Genomic DNA, 19,891 nt, shown 5'->3' on the forward strand with positions numbered 1-19,891 from the left:
CTGGGGAGGTAGAGAACTTGCTCAGAGTTCTGCTGCTCGTTAGTTGCAAGCCTAGAGATGAACTCAGAGGTTTTTCATTTCACAACTTTTATCTTTTCTCTATATACCCAAGGTGATAAATAAATTTTATATAAATCAATGCATGACTCTTCTGACATAAGGATGAATAAGAGTAGCCCTGATGAAAGACGTGTGTCTTTTCTTTGCCCTACCCCATTCCCCAGGAAGAGGAGAGAATAGTAAAGTAACACTGCCTTTCTGCGTATAACCTGAACTTCAAACATGCCGGGAACACATTTGTTTCTGATTTAAAACAAGTTGGCTTGCCCCATTGCCATGTTATTATAAACACAAAAGAAATATAAACTTCATTCCATTAAATAGCCATCCACATAAACTCTTAAATAGTTTCATGGCTTTGGGTTGGGCCAAAGCAGGATATTAAGGAAATGATTATTAATGTTACATATTTTATTCAAACTGGCTCTAATTCTTTAACCTTCCCACCACCCCCAAAAGTACCAACAAGGCTTTTTATTCCCCTCTCAAAATGTTTCCAGGAGGTTAAGACAGATACAACTTTGATTTCTAGCTGCTGACTCCTGCTATTTGGAAATATTCTTTGTTATCAGTCCCTCGTAGCCTCTGGCTGTGCTCTCTATTTGAATCTTTCAGTCCTCCTTGGATAACAGTGAAGTAAGTTGTTATTCCCTATGGTGGTTTGGTACAATGGAAAAATAATGTGAGCCACAAATGTAATTTTAAGTTTTATGGCCACCTTGAGAAGAGTGGAAATGAAACAGGTGAGATTAGTTTTAATAATATATTTTGGTTTAATCCTATCTATTAAAGTCGAATCATTCAAATATAAGTAAAAAAATTAATGAGATTTTTACTAATTTTGTAATAAGTCTTCAAAATCTTACAGCAGTTCTGAGCTTGCAGACTAGCTGCGTTCCAAGTGCTCACTCACTAGCTGCATGTGGCTGGTGGCTATCAGATAGCATAGCTCAATTGGAAGGTCAGTATAAGCTCACTGTGGTGTATTAGGTATTCATAATTATGTTAAAATATATACAGTCCATTTACATCCTTTAATTTTTGATAAAAGTGCTGTGTTTTTAATGTTCTTAGTTGTAGACAGACACAATACCTTTACTTTATTTATTGTGGTGCCGATGATCGAACCCAGCACCTCATGTGAGCGAGGCAAGCACTCTACTGCTGAGCTACAGCCCTAGCCTGCTGATTTTTTTTTTAAACACGAGCTGATATTATGTAAATACTCAGAGTTTATGGCCTCAGGCCAGACTAATTGATGCTTCAGGAATATGTTTGTGAGAGAAGAAATAGAGTCTGAAAGGAAGACATTTGATATGACCAAAGTACCTGTTAATCAGCCAGACTGAAGTTCCATTGATGTACGTTGGCCTCATCAGTCACAAGGAAGTCTTCATTGTTAAACCAATAAATTTGAAGTCTGAGTATCTCTCAGCCAGAGTTACTGGAAGAGTTCAAGTTAAAAGTTGCCTGAGAGTTTTCAGTTAATTTAGATGTTCTCAGATTTTTGCAGTTATCTGTTTTCCTACATGTGACAGCAACAGATGCTTTATGAAACTAAAATCCCATAGATTCGAGAGAACTCTGGCCCCCTTCTTGCTTCTGCTGTCCCCTGTGCTTGGCAGGGCCATCGCTGCCTTAGTCCCCAGCACTGGAATGTTGCCTGGAGAGATTTGACACATGGAAAAAAAAAATCCCCTGCAATCTGCATTTTGAGAATGTAGTTTGCAAAGCCTTCACAGAAGCAGCAGTGGTCCCCAACGTTAGATCAGAACTCTTGCCTCTATTCCTGTCACAATCTTTGCAGTTTTTATTAGTTTTATTAAAATATTTGGTGAGAAATGCAATTTAAAAAATGGCCTTGAAGGATTTCTTAGATTATTGGTGTAGTTCAGCTGATGGCTCATGTTCTTGGCCCAAGTTGCCCTGGATAATCCATTTCTTTTCTTTCATACTCTTAGGCATCAAGCCTTTGTAGAATGTAGTAAATTCATAAGATGTTGTCCTTGGACATGTAGTAAAAGTGGCCTTTTTAAAAAAAAAAAAGCAGTCTCTAATTGAAAATGTATACATATACATTTTTCTCTTTTTGATTCATGTATTTTGTGAAGTGTCTGTCTTTTTTTTCTTTTTAAATTTATTTATTTTGATTCATTGTAAACAAATGGGGTAAAACTTATTTCTCTAGTTATATGTGGAGTCATACCATTTGTGTAATCATGCACATACATAGGGTAATGATGTTTGTCTCAATCTGTTATTTTTCCCTTCCCCCCTCCCCTCCCACCCCTCTTTCCTCTATACAATCCACCCTTCCTCCATTCTTGCCTCCCTCCCACCCCCCCATTATGTACCATCATCCACTTATCAGAGAGATCATTCGGCCTTTGGTTTTTTGGGATTGGCTTATCTCACTTAGCATGAGATTCTCCAATTTCATCCATTTGCCTGCAAATGCCGTAATTTTATTATTCTTTATGGCTGAGTAATATTCCATTGTATTTATACCACAGTTTCTTTATCCACTCATCAATTGAAGGGCATCTAGGTTGGTTCCACAATCTGGCTTTTGTGAATTGAGCAGCTGTGAACATTGATGTGGCTGCATCACTGTAGTATGCTGATTTTAAGTCCTTTGGGTATAGGCCAAGGAGTGGGATAGCTGGGTCAAATAGTGGTTCCATTCCAAGTTTTCTAAGGAATCTCCACACTGCTTTCCAGAGTGGCTGCACTAATTTGCAACCCCACCAGCAGTGTATGAGTGTACCTTTTTCCCCATATCCTCGCCAATACCTATTGCTGTTTGTATTCTTGATAATCGCCATTCTAATAGGGTTGAGATGGAATCTTAGGGTAGTTTTGATTTGCATTTCTTTTGTTACTAAAGATGTTGAACATTTTTTCATATGTTTGTTGATTGCTTGCAGATCTTCTGTGAAGTGTCTGTTCATATCCTTAGCCCATTTGTAGATTGGGTTATTTGTATTATTGGTGTAAAGTGTTTTGAGTTCTTTATAGATTCTGAAAGTTAGTGCTCTATCTGAAGTATGAGTGGCAAAGATTTTCTCCCACTCTGTAGGCTCTCTCTTCACATTGCTGATCGTTTCCTTTGCTGAGAAAAAAACTTTTTCGTTTGAATCTATCCCAGTGATTGATTCCTGCTTTTATTTTTTGTGCTTTGGAAGTCATGTTGAGGAAGTCTGATCCTAAGCCGACATGATGAAGATTTGGACCTACTTTTTCTTCTATAAGGTGCAAGGTTTCTGGTCTGATTTCAAGGTCCTTGATCCATTTGAGTTGAGTTTTGTGCAGGGTGAGAGATAGGGGTTTAATTTCATTCTATTGCATATGGATTTCCAGTTTTCCCAGCACCATTTGTCGAACAGGCTATCTTTTCTCTATTGTATGTTTTGGCACCTTTGTCTAGTATGAGAAAACTGTTTTTGGGTCTGTCTCTGTGTCCTCTATTCTGTACCATTGATCTACCTGTCTATTTTGGTGCCAATGCCATGCCATTTTTGTTACTATTGCTCTAAAGTAGCAGGATATAAAATCAGTGCTCATAAATCTAATGCATTTTTATTCATAAGTGATGAATCCTCTGAAAGAGAATTTAGGAAAACTACGCCATTCACAATAGCCTAAAAAAAAAAAATACTTGGGAATCAATCTAACAAAAGAGGTGAAAGACCTCTACAATGAGAACTACAGAACACTAAAGAAAGAAATTAAAGAAAACCTTAGAAGATAGAAGATGGAAAGATCTCCCATGTTCTTGGGTAGGCAGAATTAATATTGTCAAAATGACCATACTACCAAAAGTGCTATACAAATTCAATACAATTCCAATTAAAATCCCATTGACCTCATAGAAATAGATCAAGCAATCATGAAATTCATTTGGAAAAATAGGAGACCCAGAATAGCTAAAGCAATCCTTAGCAGAAAGAATGAAGCAGCGGGTATCGCAAAACAGAACTCCAACTATTTATGTCTTTTGAGTTTGGTTATGACTTGGAGGTTTTCCAAATATTGTTTAGTGTTTTTAGCTATGAAGTTTCTCACTATAGGCATTATTAAAACTTTTTCATTGAGATCTGTACACAATCAGTATTTCAATCTAGGAAGTCCTAGGTTAAGGCCTCTGATCTATACCTGGTGTAATGGTATTTTCCATCTGTGATATTATGTAAATCTTCAAAGTTGTCAAATAGTGTTATGGCCTCAGGCCAGACTAATTGATGCTGTCTCCTTAGTTGACTTTTATTTATATTAAGACTATATTACTTTTGTCAGATTGACTTATGCACTATGGGCAGAAAATGATGCTCTAAGAAGCCATTCATGGTAATACCTTGGATCATTCTCACATAAGAAGGAGGATTTCAAAATTATTTTTATCTGATTTTCCAATTAAAAAACAATAGAAGTCTAACTAAAGGTCTTCTGAAAAATATAAAGGAGAAACTTATAAGTCACCTGGTAATTCTAACACTCAGATAACAACTACTAATATTTTGGCGTTTATCCTTTTTGTTTTCTTAATGTACATTATGTGTGTGTGTATATAAACATGCACACATGCATTCAAATATACATGTGTGTTTATATTTGTATACGAACACGTAACACTTTTATACAGAATTAACATCATTATGTAATTTTGTTTATACTAAAAAAAACCTCAATTCAGTTTTGCATTTTTGACCATTGAAATTTAACTGCAAGATTGTTTAAGAAAAAATCTAGAAAACCATTCTTAATCCAGCCACTGTAAGATAAATATCCTATTTATTTTTGTCTATTTCTTTTTTACTTTTCTCAGCAGGTGTACTTAATTTTTTTCTGGAGGGCATACGGACTTTGATTTGTTCATAGTGAGCTCTTGAGAATCAGGGAGTTTTGGGAAAGATGGTATCTGAAAATCTCTCTGCTTACTGAGATAGATATACAGCATTTAGATGACACTTTTCACTGCTGAAATTTAAACTTAAATTTAAACGTTGAGAAGTGGAAGAAACTTTAAAAATAGACTCAATGTCTATTCTTTTCTCAGTCAGTTCTCAGAACTTTGCATGCCAAAGTGACAGATATAATTCATGGACATAAAAAAGTTTCTCTGGAAGTATATAGAAACTGTATCTGCTACATCTTTTACTGATTGCTTTTTGAGTAGAGTTGGCCAAACTATCAGGGAAGTTTTCTGGAAGCAGTTAATACACAGAATAAAACATATGGTATAGCTGTTTTAGCATATGGATTAAATTGACACAATAATTGAAGGTTTTACATCTTGAGTAAAATATTTTACAGGAGAATCATGCTACCTGAGTGGCTGCATTTATCTGTCAGGTGACTTAAAGATACAGCAGCCTTCTTCTTGGTTACAAATGGGCTATGGGTGACTTGTATTAAAAAACCGAGAGTGCCCTGAGTCTTTACAGATTTGGAGAATTACCAGTTATTATTTATATAATTTTAACTTTATTTCTTGCTAAAATTCTATAAGGGGAAAGAACCCCATTGTTTGTCAAGGCAATATTTAAATATATTCCATACTCATGTTTTTAGATTTAGGTCTGTAAAGCATCAAATGTAATAGAAAGCATTTCAAGGGGCTGGTGTTGTAGCTCAGTGGTAGAGTGCTTGTCTAGTATGTGTGGTGCACTGGGTTTGATCCTTGGCACCACATAAAAATGAATAAATAAATAAGTAAAAAAAATATTGTGTCCATCTATAACTAAAAAAATTTTTTTTAAAGAAAAGCATTTCAAAATGAAAAGGATACTTCAACATAAGTTTCTATATGCCCTAGGAAGAATTTAAAATGAAGCTTCCCCCCACACCCCTTTAATCCAGTAATTAACTAAACATGCCCTGTAGTTTAGGGGGACTGTAATAGTTTACACCTGTTTCAACTCTTGCTGTTTTTGCTGGCAGTGGCTTTTGCCATCCCATATTTCTTGTGAAACAGAAATATGAAATAAAGTATGGGAAAGCACTAGAAATTATAATAAACATAAAAATGAATTGTTCAGCTTCAAATATGAAATGCTTCACCTGCACATTTAGCCAGCCATGTTTCAGTAGTATTAAAGTAATTTAATCCTGGCATTCTGTGTCATGAAAATAAAGACAATTGCTTTCATTGGCAGGAATAATCCCAGGTTTTTAAAATTCAAGTGTATAAATTTTGGAACATCAGACAGAAGTCATATTGTAAAGACAGTTTAAAAAACCCGATACATCATCGTGTGTGTTCATGTTATTGTGGTGTAAAAAAGATGAGGGATTATTTGCTTAAAAGATTGCATAAGACCAGTAGAACTATTTTACTACAGAATATAATCAGACCTCAAATGTTAAGGAATACCATGCCTTGAAGTATAGATTGACTTATTTCACAGGCAACATTTTGCTCTCCAGACAACTAAAAGGAAATGATTTGAGTTAAGATATTATCATCCTTCATATTTTTTTTCTTGAAATTCAAGTCTCCAGTGGTCTCCCTAGAATACCCTTTATTCTGCAGGTCTAACAGTACCTGTTCAGGTCTACTATTTGGTTGAGTGTAAAATTAGTAGCTTTTTAGGGCATTGTCTGCAATAAGAATAGCAAAATTAAATTCGTAATAAATTTAATTTGGATAAAGTTGTGACTATGGAAAACTCATTTTGGCTCTCTTTAGTTGGGTAGCTTTGAATATTTTATGGGTCAGGGCTGTAAGTTGAATAGGGACTTGGCTCAATCTCTTCATTGGTACAGGACCCAGATGTTTGTGGAATAAAAGAGTGAACTTCTTTCTGTTTTCTTCTTGATCTATACAATTAACATTTTAAATGTCTAGATTCATATTGAGAAAGATATTTTGCAATGACCTCAATCCCCCAATCCCTCACTTTCATTTCTTGAAGGAATTTTTATTTTCATACTCAGGAATTTAGAGTATGTTTGAGAGTAAGAATGGGATTCTCATATTTGGACACAGAAGGATATCTGTTTGATCATGTTTGATTGGCTTCGATGGCCTTGACAGTTTCCTGGTTAAAGTCAATAGAAATTCTTCAGAAGACCCATCAACCTGGCAATGAAATAAGGATGCTTTCTAGGAAGTGCCAATAACTGGGACTAACCATTGTTAGTATCTGAGACAATAATCTTACTAGGAACCCAACCCCTTGTGTTCTACTGGAATCCCTAGGAACCTGGGAAATTCGCACATCAGAATTTAAGAAAAATAAGGTTCAGATGTGTAGTTTCTTACACAGTAAGACTTCCCTTATCTCCATTTTCATTTACCTATGATTAGTGGTGGGATGAAGATATTAAATGGAAAATTCCAGAAATATGTAATTTTAAGTTTTATGTGACATTCTGAGTTATGTGATGAGGTCTAGTACTGCTTTGCTTTGTCCTGCCTGGGGTCTGAGTCTTCCATTTGTCCAGCGAATCTACATGGTATGCCCTACCCACCTGCTAATCACTTAGTAGCCATCTCAGTCATCAGATCAACTGTCACAGTTTCACAGTGCTTGTGTCCAAGTAACCCTCCTGTAGTAACCGAACACACATCTGCATCATTCCTCGCTTCATGTTATCACCTAGGCATTGTGTCATCTCACAACATCACAGGAAGAAAGATAAGTACAGTATAGTAAGATAGTTTGACAGACCATATTCACTACGATAACGCTGATTCATTACAGTGTATTATTATAGTTCTTTTTTAAATCAGTTTTTATTGTTCATATTGTGTCTAATTTATAAATTGAACTTTACCACAGATACGTATGTACAGGAAGAAAGCATACATAGGGTTTGGCTATATTTGCAGTTTCAGGCGTCCACTGGGGGTCTTGGAGTGTATCCCCTATGATAAAGGGAGGTTCTACTGTACATTAGCCCTTGGAATAAAAAAGATCAGATTTTTGTTGCCAATGAATATGCTATTTCTGGCTCCCTGCCCTGCCATTCCTTTGCAAGTCAAAAGCTTGCTAAATGTGTGGGTTTCTGGTTAAATGTTAAGCTTTTTTTTTTTTTTTTCTTTTCTTTTCTTGGAACATACTTAATTGTAGTTTGGGTCTAACTAAAAACAATTTCCCCCTTTTTATTCATATAGGGATTGAAGGGCCATTCTGTGAAATCTCTTTAGTGTTTTGATAGACATGGAATGAAGGAGATTTTTGTTGTGTGGTGCTGGGGAGTGAACCCGGGGCTTCATGCATGTTAGACACATCAACTGCAACCTTAGCCCTTGAGGAGCCCTTTGAGGTCATGAATCATAATGAGTTTGTCATGAGCAAAATAAGTGTCCTAAAGGAGATTTCTGTAATGGAAGGTAATTGTATCTTGAAATTTAAAGGGATGAATTATAAGTTGATAAGGAGTTCCTATGATAAGGGGGGGTAATTATTTACTTTGCATGATTGACCTTGTAGAATATCTTTAATTCTAAAAATTACTTTTCAAAGATTAGTTTCCTTAAAGTTGCTAGATTTTTTTTTTCAAATCTTCATGACTTTGCTACTTTCACTGCCAAGCCACCATAGGTGTCATTGAGTACTTGTTTGTTAACTATTTTTAACCTTAAATGGCCCAAAAACTAGCTGAGTTGAAGGGCCCCATGGCACTTGTTACTAGGTTTGGGTCATTGGTCTTGGTTATTGAGTTTTGATTTTGCCTTGGTGGCCCCTCCTGCTAGGGTTAGTTACATTTGCCAGTTTGTTTAATTTAACTTCTTTTGTTTCTTTTTAAAACTTTAATACTGATACATTACCAAGTTAGTGAAAATCATAGTTTGTTGAGTAAATTTCAAAGGATTTCATTTGTGGAAATAGAGGATTCAGCTGGTCCATATCAATGTCTTTGCTCAGTTCATTGTTGATTGTGCAGAATTTGTGCAAAAAGAAAAGATTAAAAGGTATTGTAGAAGGTGTCCTTTATTTAACTGTGAAATTAGAGTTGGTGGGGAAAAGAATTTAAATTTTAATACTTGTTACTTCTTTGAGGGCAGAAAGACTTTCTTTGAGTTTTGAATTCTTCACCTAACATACCAGATTTATAGTAGGTACTTGGCACACACATATGCACACATAAACTTCCCTGCTATGTCATTGCCTGCAGACATTTGAGTTACCATGGTCTTCTAGACTTTGATTTCCAGAAGTTCTTGTCCCAGGTTCTTTCTTGTCTTTGCCAGGAGTTGGTTCCTCAGGTAACTACAGTTGCATCCTACACCTGAATCAGAGTCCTGTTTGGGTTTTGCCCTGGAAACCATGCAGTCCAAGACAATTGCAAGCAAGATGGTGTTGACTTTTTGTTTCTTCTCTCCGCTTAGATTCCCCATCCTCACCACAGATGAATGAAAGATTGCCAATCACAGGAAACTTTTTTTTTTTTTTTATCTTAGGCAGAGAACTGGGTTTGTCCTAAATTTATAAGCTACCCTTAGATATAAAAATGTTATTCAAATGCAATAACCTTTTAATTAATCTCACATGAAGTTTGTTGTTGGCTCTGATCTTCAGCATTTTTACTATCTCATTCTCATGTTTTGTCTCTCACTTGGTATATGTGAATGATGGAGTGAATTATAGCAGTACAGGATGCCAGTGAAATTCAAGCAGAGTATATAATCATTGTGAAGCATAAAACTGAAAGGACTCGAAAGTAGACCATGTATGGTGAGCCACCTGTTGGCAAAGCCACCTCCCACCTGTGATCGATTACAGATAGGAAGTGCTTGGAGCACTGGAGCTGATGACTTCGTTCATTGCATTTGTTCGTGTAGTTTCTTCACTCTGAAAGGAGGAGGTCACTTTTGTGTCTATGGCAATAGAGACTTGTTAGTCTTTCAAGTCTTTACATAACCTAAGCTATGCAATTGATTGGAATTTGTGATTTATTATTTATCAACTTTTCATCATGATGAGGCACTGTGCTTTGGGAGAGTGGGGATGGCGTCTGTTTACCTTTGTACTCTCATTCCTGATACTCAAGAGTTTTTGAATACATAAATTGAAAAGAGAAACTATTTTAAATGTATACATTTTTATTTACAGCTGCAGCTGAAGGAAAAGGCAGAAGTGGGGAAGACTTTTTTCAGAAGGTAAGTTGTGTTTTATTCTTGCCTTGGGGATTGGTAAGGGGTCATAGCCCCATTTCAACAGCTGTCTTGGAGGCCCCTGAGGGTTCCCCTTCCCTGTGAAGGAGAATGGGTTTGGATAATTTAACTGAAAACAGTGCGAGCAGGGTAAGGGAGGGATGCTGTATGGGACTTGACCATTCTAAGAAGGTTCCTTCTGGGACAAATCCAATGAAGGTTTTATTTGAAAGCAAGAAGATAATAGAGGCATCCAGATGAATTTCTCACACAGAAATCAACAGTGTTGTCCTGATCATCTTCTTTTGTTGCTATCATATTTCCTCCTTCCCTAAACAACATGCCTGATTTGGGAGGTAGACAGGAATCCATAACAGCTTACCTTATTTCTGGGCAGGAAACTGTAATCAATAGAAGGTACTAGCTCACGATTGGTCCCTATGCCCATTCTGTTCCTGCTGTTTCCTGAAAGTTCAGACCTTTAATGAGACCAGTTGGGCAAGCCACATGTTGCAAGGTAAAATGAGAGCTGGATCTGATTGAAAAATGATTATGAGAAATTATGAAAGGTAGTTGATGATTTCTAGCACCATTTCTCAAAATGAGTGTTTTATAGAAAGGGAAGATGCCTATCCCTTTAAAAAATGTTGACTTGAGTTCACATTCTTCTTTCTTTTGTTCATTTGGGTGTATGGTATTAGTGTCCTTGTGTTGGGACCCAGAAATATGTCTATGCAGGAGTTCTGGAGGAAGGGAAGCAGGGTCTGAAGATGAGCCTAAATAGCACTTGAGAGGGTCATCAGGCCTTTATAAAACACCTATGTGGAACCACAGATACCTGTTTTTACATATCTCTTCCTTCTTCTGCCTTCTCTGAGGTTTTTTCCATCTTCATCATTCATCTACATTTCCTTCCAAGAATATTAAAAGCAAATATTGTCAGAGCTGATGCTTACATTGCCATTTCTTGGTTTTAAAAGTATTTATTCACTACTTGCTATGTGCTACACACTGGAGAGACCAAAATGAGCCAAGCATAGTTCCTGCTCTAATGGAACATGAGATGTCTGATGATACAGACACATAAACAGACAGTAGAATAGTCTGGGAGTTTCCTCAGAGAGGAATCAGCACTTGCCTTGGATTTTAGGAGATTAGGGAGGGCTTCTTGATGTCTTTTTAGAAGAGTAGAAGTTAGAGTAGGTGAAGAGGCAGGTTTGGGTGGATTGGAAAGGGCATTCTAGGTAAAGAAGCTGAATATAAGGAGACTTTGAGGTGGATGAATTCATGCAGCGCTACCCTTGATGCTTGATAGGTATCATGTGTGGGTTTATGGTGCTAGGTGGGGTAGGCTGTCCTGTATGATGAAGTGCCTTCCTTGTAGGGGAAGATCTTTCCTAATGGGATTTAAATTTAAAAAGTTAACAGTGCTGCTGGTCACATGGGATGTACCAGAACACCAGTTTCATACACCTCCTTTAGGCACATACAACTGAAGTTCGTGTACTATGTTTGGAACCTCTGGCATGGCATTATCAGTCAGTGGTTAGTGTTCAGCTTACCTCAGTACCTGGGTGTTTAACTGGGGCAGACTTGGCAGCAAAGGTAAGACAAAACAGATGGCAGGAATCATAGTTTTGCTTCTAGTTGGTGAATAGATAATACAAGTGGGATGTTCTTTGTGAAAAGGTTTTTCTCTTTGTTCTTTTTAAACTCATCAATAGATATAAAAAAATAGACCACTCAGCTTTGTGTGGTTCAGACATTTTCAAAGTTGAATCAAAATCTGGTAGATATGATCGTAAAGGACTTTCTTTCTTAGAAGATTTTCTAGTATTTATCACCCTTTGTAGAGCCATATAGACATTCCAGCAGTTTAAGTGGAAGCACATGTTTGAATCTAGGAACATATGGGCATCTCAAGAACTACAAGTTGGAAACACAGAGTCTATTCATGGTCACAGGTTAGTGAGTTCTATGAATAAGCAGGAGTAAATTATATTTTCTCATTTTCTTCTTTAGTTCAATAGAAAGTATCTTTTTGATAGACAGGTATCCATATAGCATTTGTATACTCACCTGGAAAAAAACCTGTAACTTAATAAAATGGAAACAACTCAGATTCCAGAAGAGTAATCTGATGTTTTGACCAGACAGAAGTGGACATCATGGTTCATCTATGGTAGAATGAAGTGGTGGAGAAAAGATTTGAGTTATCTGCCAGGAACTTTGGCCTCCTCACATAGTTCATGTGATTACATAGTGGGAAACTTACAAGATACAGGCCATATTGATACTCATTAGAATCTTTGAAGAAATACATTTATCATCTCAGATTAATGCAAATATGAAGGATCTAAGCATTTATTATTGGAATGCTTTTTGGTTTTGACTCTGGGGTATGTATAACAAAATTTAAAACCTTTCTGTACCTGTATGTCAATTTCTGCTACCTTAATGATTTAAAAAAATTTTTCCAACTCTTGAAGGGTTCTTACCTTGTTTCATAGTGTCTCTCCCTAAGGTGGGGATTGGAGGAGGGTGAGACTTTATATATGACTTTGTTATTTTGTATCATAAAATACATGGAAAATCATATTAGTATAATTATACTAATTAAAGTATGCTAAATTCAGTTAGAATGATTCTCATTTAAGTTTTCAAATTAGAAAAAAAATTAAATATATCTTTCAGAATAAGCATTGGTAGATTTCCATAATTTGAATTTCAGTTTGGAAGATGGTAAAATTGTCAAATATGTTATCATATTTAGAGCTATAATAAAAGTGACTGTTCAGTCTTCTGTTCCTGGAACTTCTCCCAAAGAGTCAAAGTTACTGCTTCTTACAGAGATTTACACCATTTTCTACACACTGTTTCACCAGCAGGCTACCCCTCGTATTAGAGTACGAGACTAATAAATAAGCTGTTATAGATGAGAAACCCAAAATATAATGACCCGAAGAAGAGTCCGTTGTTGTTGTTTTTTTTTTTAAATCTGTCATGTAACCTTCTAAGAGGAATTCCAGCTTAGTGGTATGTTTGTCCCTTGCTTTCAGTTACAGAGGCCCAGATTTCTTCTTAGATGTGGCAGGGCTGTTCCTAATGGCATGGCCTTTATCTCTGTGTCTTTATTTCTGTGTCTCATCCTCTCACCACATTCAGATGTGAGCCGGTGAGAGGATGAGAGTGTAGAGGAGAGGCATGCCATGGTCATATGCCCAGGCTTGGTAATGGCAAGTGTTACTTCACGTTCTGTTAGAGCAGCTTAGTTAAGTAACTAGCCGCAGCATTGAGAGGGAAGGAGGGGCTGGGGCATTTGGAGAAACTGATTTTATAAGTACTGTTCACCAAATGCCAGATTGTTAAAAAAAAAAAAAATGTAGTCAAAGTATAAATGTGTTTGTGTGGTATACTTTGAAACTTTTTGTCGTAGTATATTAGGGCTTTAGTGCCATAAACTGTGCTTACCCATAGAAATGTATTGTCCCGTGGTTCTGGAGGCTGTAAGTCCAAGGTCGAGGTGCTAATGGGGTTGATACCATATAAGAGCCATGAGAGAAATTTGTTGCATGCCTCTCTAGTGATGATTTGCTGGTGATCTTTGGTGTTCCTTGGCTTACAGAAGCTTCACCCAGATCTCTGCCTTCATCTTCATCTGGCATTCTCCCATGTGTCTATCTGTGTTCAAATTTCCTCTGTGAGGATATCAGTCATGTCAGATCAGTGGTCCACCCTGCTTTGCTATAGTCTTATTCTTACTTATTATGTCTATACTGACTTGATTTCCTACTAAGGTCACATTTTGAGGCCCCAGGGGTTAGGATTTTAACATTTAAAGTTTTGGAAGACATAATTCAATCAACATCACATTGTAAAGGAGGAAATAATTATGTAGAAAAATTTACTATAATTAGAAAAAATTACTAAAACTTAAATGTTACTTATCACATTTGGATATTCAGTTTAATCTGTAGATTTTAATTCTATAGTCATTTATACTAAATTTTTTTTCCTATTACAAGTTCGTCCTTTCTCTCCTCTCACCATCTTTGTATTGAACCTAAGTGTAAGTGTTATCTACCACTGAACTACATTCCCAACCCTTTTTATTTTTTTATTTTGACACAGGGTCTTGTTCAGTGGTTGAGCTTGACCTTGAACTTTCTGTCCTTCTGCCTCAGCCTTCTGAGTTGCTGGTATTATAGATGGGCTCCACTATGCCTGGCTTATTACAAGTTATTTCTAAATTGTCTAGAATGAATAGATAATAGACACAAGAAAGAGAACTGTTTATGTACCTTCAGTTTTTCTCTTGCACATTGAAGATGCATATTAATGTGATTTTTTAAATGTTTTCTGATTGTTTGATGGGATTACAAATTTGCATTGAATACATCCCAAATGTGTGTGTGTGTGTGGGGGGGAAGAGTAGAGAAAAGGGAGAGAATTTTATAAAATTCTCCAGTAATTGTACTTTTTATTTTTTGATTCTGTCTACACGAAGGGGGTATTAGATGCAAGTTTATTAATACTCTCTCTAGTTCTTTGTCCATGTCTAATGGTAATTCTATCTAATTGAGACACATGGAAATGATCTTCCAGGTTTTCTGTGGTTTTTGGGCAGTTGTTCATGGCTTACTCACTGTCTGTCCTATTTCCTTTTAATCACTTTTTTTTCCCCCTCTTGTGAAAGTGATTATGATCAGATCTTGGAGGGGAAAATGTGTTACAGTATATTAGGTAGGGATGGGCACAGTTATTGTATTACAAGTGTGACTCATCAAAGAAAATACTTTGGGAATTATCCATATTGATGGCTGAAGAAGACAAAATCCAATCAGCATTGTAATTGGTGAAAACCAGGTTTTCCTCTGCATTGGGTTGTGTAGAGTATTTTCTCTCAATGTATACATCACATATTTGAATGAAGGAATATATTATACTCTTAGAAATATATTGTATGTTTATTTGAAAAATTTGCCTATAAACTGTGCCTTGTCACAAAGGCTAATGGCATGACTAACATAAACAAGGTAATGTTCAGTAGCTTGCATGGTATATTTTTATTACCTTCAAACTCTGTTTTTGAGCAAGCAGACTGATGTTGGCATTTTGAGACTAGAAAGTGGCAAGTGTTGCCTTTCAAGTGAAAATTGCTCTGAGGAAAGTTTGGCTCCCTCTGTACCTCAAAATGAGTATATTGGGTGCTGTTCACTGACGACCACTTGAATTGTTTTATGAAAGTGATTGCAGAGGTCATAAAATTACTTCTACTTTTTCCACTAACCATTATTTTATATGTGTTGAATGCATGATATTCCTCTAATAATAGAAGTGAATTTGGGTTTAATTATTTTTGTTATTTGGGTATGAGGTGTCCCCTAAAAGCTTCTGTTAATGCAGGAATATTCGGAGATAAAGCGATTGGATTATGAGAGCTGTAACATTATCAGTTCATTCTAGTTCACGTGGACTGACTGGGTAGTAACTGTGAGCAGGTGGGGTGTGGTTGGAGGAGGTGGGTCACTGGGGGCATGCCCTGGAACGGATATTCTTCCTGTGGATCCTTCCCATTCCTCTTTCTCTCTGTTTCCTGACCCTGCCCTGAGCTGAGCTTACCCCTGCTGGGCCCTTCCCCTTTGATGTTCTGCCCCATCTTGGGCCCAGAGCAATGGAATAAACCATCTGTGGACTGAGACAGAAACCATGAGACCCAAATAAACTTTTCTTCCTCTAAGTTGTTCCTGTCAGTTGCTTTGGTCACAGTGACACAAAAGCTAATGAAAACAATCATTTAAAATTGAATTAAATTAACTACTGTCCATGAATGTATGTTTTCTAACATTGAGTCTTATGCTTAAATAGGAAAAAATCAAAATAGATTTAAATAAGGATGTGTGAAAGCTTTAAGATTAGTTTCAATAGGTGGTATTTTTACATGGTTTACAGTTCACATTTAAAAAAGGGTATACAGTAAAGAGTGATGTCTCTGTGGTTTCAGAAGGTTTACTGAGAAGGCCTTCAGCATTACAATATTGGTCCCAAATTTAATTAAAGATCATCACAAATGGATATCATTACTAATGGACCCTTAAGCCCAAAAGTTACTGTTCAGGGAAACTGAGCTCTTATTACTGGTCATGGAATGGTTATGGTGCTCAGGATGTTTGAGTGATCAGGTTCTCATACCACTGCATATATAGGGGTAACTGATCACTTAAGAGACTTAGAAAAAAGGAACCCCATCTCCCAAAGTTGTCAGATCATCTTTTGTAAAACTGTTAAGGATATAGTTTCATCTTATTTTTATTTCTTACTATCTGCTGTCTTCTATTGAGAGTCTAAACGTGGGTTAGTGAGAAAAGATTAAGAAAATGAAGTGACACACTCATCAGTCATTCTTCTGGTCTTCTGAGTTCTATGCTTCTGTCCCTTGTACATTTGAGGATAGGGCATCTGGGTGCTGAATCCATATTCTTATAGCATGTCATTAAGGCACCTGCACTGAGTTGAACTATAGTGGCTTTTATTTTGGCAGTCATTTCGTGCAAGTACTTTATGAAAACCACATTTGCTGTTTTATACTTCTTTCTGGAAACATGAAAGCAGGAAATGTCATTGAGATTCTTTTAAAGTGTATGTTTTAATGGTAGTGATTGTAATCTAATTGCTACCATGATTTTTTCAAGTGAATAGTAATAATCTTAAATCAACATCTCATGAAAGTTTAGTTGTTATTGATTAAAATGATTTCTTGAAACCAAACTCAAAGCTTTGGATTATGTAGGAAATCAAATTGAATTCATAAAGTAGGATTTTTTAAAAAGGGTCACAAGGCAGGACCTGATTACTGACTTGCAGTATAAGTTAAGGGATTTATTGGTGTTAGTCAAAAAGGCTTATATGTTATTTTGTAAAATGTTCTCTTTGTATGGATTAAGAGCCTACCTTAATTCCTGAGAATTGTCAGGGTTAATTGAAAGATCTTGAGATACAAACTTCCTTATTTATGATTGATATTAAGACTTCAGAACTACTTGTCCACATTATATAGATGAATCAAAATTATACCAACAGTGATGATATGCAAATGTAAACATTTTTGCATTGGTCAGAAGCCATTTTGAAGACGGTGGCATTAATTAAAGAAGGATTTAGTTTGGTTAGTTTTAATAACAGGAGCTTTGCTTTCGCTTTGAAAGTCTAATGCGGGTATGTATATATTTATGTCTTTTTGTTGTCAGGAAGGTGTAGGACAAATTCTGATAGTATGTACATTGAACTTTATTAGAGATGTGTCTAAGATCAATGTATAAAGATTTTCATTGTGGCTAAAATAGGTTGAGTTTGCCCAAGAATTCATAAATTGTTTCCAGTTTATAAAGCATAGATTATTTTACATTGAAAGAAGCCCAAGAAGCAAATTTCCCCAAAAGTACTGAAGTTCCATCTATACCACCTATCAGAGATATAGGGCAGAATCAATCTCAGATATAATTTTTTAAGGCAGTGCTAAGTTTTAGGGCCCTTCCCTGCTTTCCGTCATCCATTTGCCCTTGTTTTGCCATGTAAAGGTCTAAACAGGGTGAGGAAGGTTCTTACACTGCTGTGCCTGCTTTTCCTCAGATGCTCAGTTTCTTATTTTTCATATGACTTAGGTCTTGGACCTCCCCTGATTTTGTTCACTTGCAGTAGCAAGATCAGCATGCCATTTTTTTAAATAAAAAAAAATTGTTCTAATTAGTTATACATGACAGTAGAATGCATTTATACATTTTGATAGCTCATAAATGGAGTGTAATCTCTCATTTTTCTGATTATACATATTGTAGGATCATATCAGTCATGCAGTCGTATGTGTACATGAAGTAATAATGTATGTTTCACTCCATCATTCCCTCCCCATACCCCCTCCTCTCCCTTCACTCCCCTCTACTTAATATAAAGTAGCTCTATTCTTCCCTATTCCACCCCCCTATTGTGAATTATATCTGCATATCAGAGAAAACATTCGGCCTTTGGTTCTTTTTGGCTTAGTTCACTTAGCATGATATTCTCTAACTCCATCCATTTACCAGCAAATGCCATAATTTCATTCTTCTTTAAAGCTAAGTTTTATTCTGTCATCTATGTGTATATATGTGTGTGTATATATATATATATATATATACACACACACACACACATATATACATGATGGAATATTCCATCTATGTGTGTATATATATATGTATGTATATGGTATATATATCATATATATGTATATACACATATATGTATATATACATATATACCATATACATATGGTATACATATATTTATGTTTTATGTGTGTGTATATACATATACCATATTTTCTTTATCCATTCATTTTTTGGAGGTCATCTAGGTTGGCTCCATAGTTCAGCTATTGTGAATTGATCTGCTATAAACATTGATGTGGCTCTGTCACTGTGGTATGTTGATTTTAAGTCCTTTTGGTTTAAACTGAGAAGTGGTATAACTGGGTCAAATGGTGGTTCCATTCCATGTTTTCTGAGGAATCTCCATACTGCTCTCTATAATGGTTTTACCAATTTGCATTCCCACCAGTAATGCATTTTAAATGTGGCAACAGTATCTGGGCACAATAGTTTGGATATAGCCTGACAAGTGAAATTATAGTAAGGCTGTAATATCTGCACTGTGGATGTGATATCAAAATCCCTAAAAATTATATGAGCTTCTGGCACTGTTGAATTGGTCACAGACACAAAGAATTGGTATTCTTTGGCATTCACCAACTGAAAAGGAAAGGTTGGTGCCAGTGCCATTGCTAGGTATGTGACATAAAATGAGGATGCATTCTGATTTCACACTGGCAGAGAGAGGCCTCCATAGATAGAGTTCACACGCTCTGTCTCTCTCCCTCTCTCTCTGGGTTCTTGACCTGACATTTATCTTGGAGATCAAATGACAATTGTGGTGATCACGATATGAAAGTTGGAAAACCTCACTCTTGAAGAGTTTATCTGGTTTGACACTGACTTGACAGAATTTCTGTATGATTTTCATTCTACATTCTGGACTTCAGAATGTAGTAGGTTACCTGGGGAAAAGGACTCAGACACAGTGATAGTTCATAAGGTGATGGGATTGGTATCGTGTCTTTAGTCTGACTCAGGTGGGATTTAGTAAAGAATTTAAGATCCTGATTTAAAATGGGTTCACAGAAGAATCAATACATTTAAAAGATGGATTGACATTGTCTCTTCTCAGCAATGATGTCATAGTCTTATAGTCTTAGATTTATTTTTTTCAAGGTTAGATTGCTAGTTGGTGGCATCTGGGACTTGAATAGTGGTTTTCTGACTGTGCTTGACAGCTGTTACTAAAAGATAAGTGTTTTTCTTTAAATCAGTAATTATCTGCCCTCACTTGTGGGCTACACTTCTATAGAGAGAAAAGTTATCCCCGAAGCTGTAAGTTTTGCTTAGTATGGTTCTGAATTAGGGTTTTGGTGGTGTATTACAGGGACTAACTAAAGGCTGGAGGCAAATTAATTCAGTTATGCTAGTCAACTTTGCGTCCATGTGGCCAGAATACCTCACAAGAACAACTTAAGGAAGAAAGATTTATTTTCACTCATTACTTCAGAGGTCCCAGCCCATGACTGACTGACTCCATTGCAGAAACATCATGGCAGAAGAGTTCAGTAAAAGAAAACTTCTCAGCTTATGGCAGCTG

The 19,891-nt window shown here is 36.2% G+C and overlaps 1 protein-coding gene across 3 annotated transcripts in view; it reads left to right on the forward strand.

Moving 5' to 3' along the window:
- Bicc1 (BicC family RNA binding protein 1) overlaps window positions 1-19,891 on the forward strand; it is a 270,647-nt gene that overhangs the window by 86,132 nt on the left and 164,624 nt on the right. For all 3 annotated transcript variants that reach the window (XM_047553385.1, XM_047553386.1, XM_047553388.1), the window contains exon 2: window positions 10,122-10,168. In XM_047553385.1, coding sequence (XP_047409341.1) covers window positions 10,122-10,168 — 47 coding nt within the window. The remainder of the gene's footprint in view (window positions 1-10,121; window positions 10,169-19,891) is intronic.

This window comes from Sciurus carolinensis, chromosome 5 (assembly GCF_902686445.1).
Source record: "Sciurus carolinensis chromosome 5, mSciCar1.2, whole genome shotgun sequence".
NCBI lineage: Eukaryota > Metazoa > Chordata > Mammalia > Rodentia > Sciuridae > Sciurus > Sciurus carolinensis.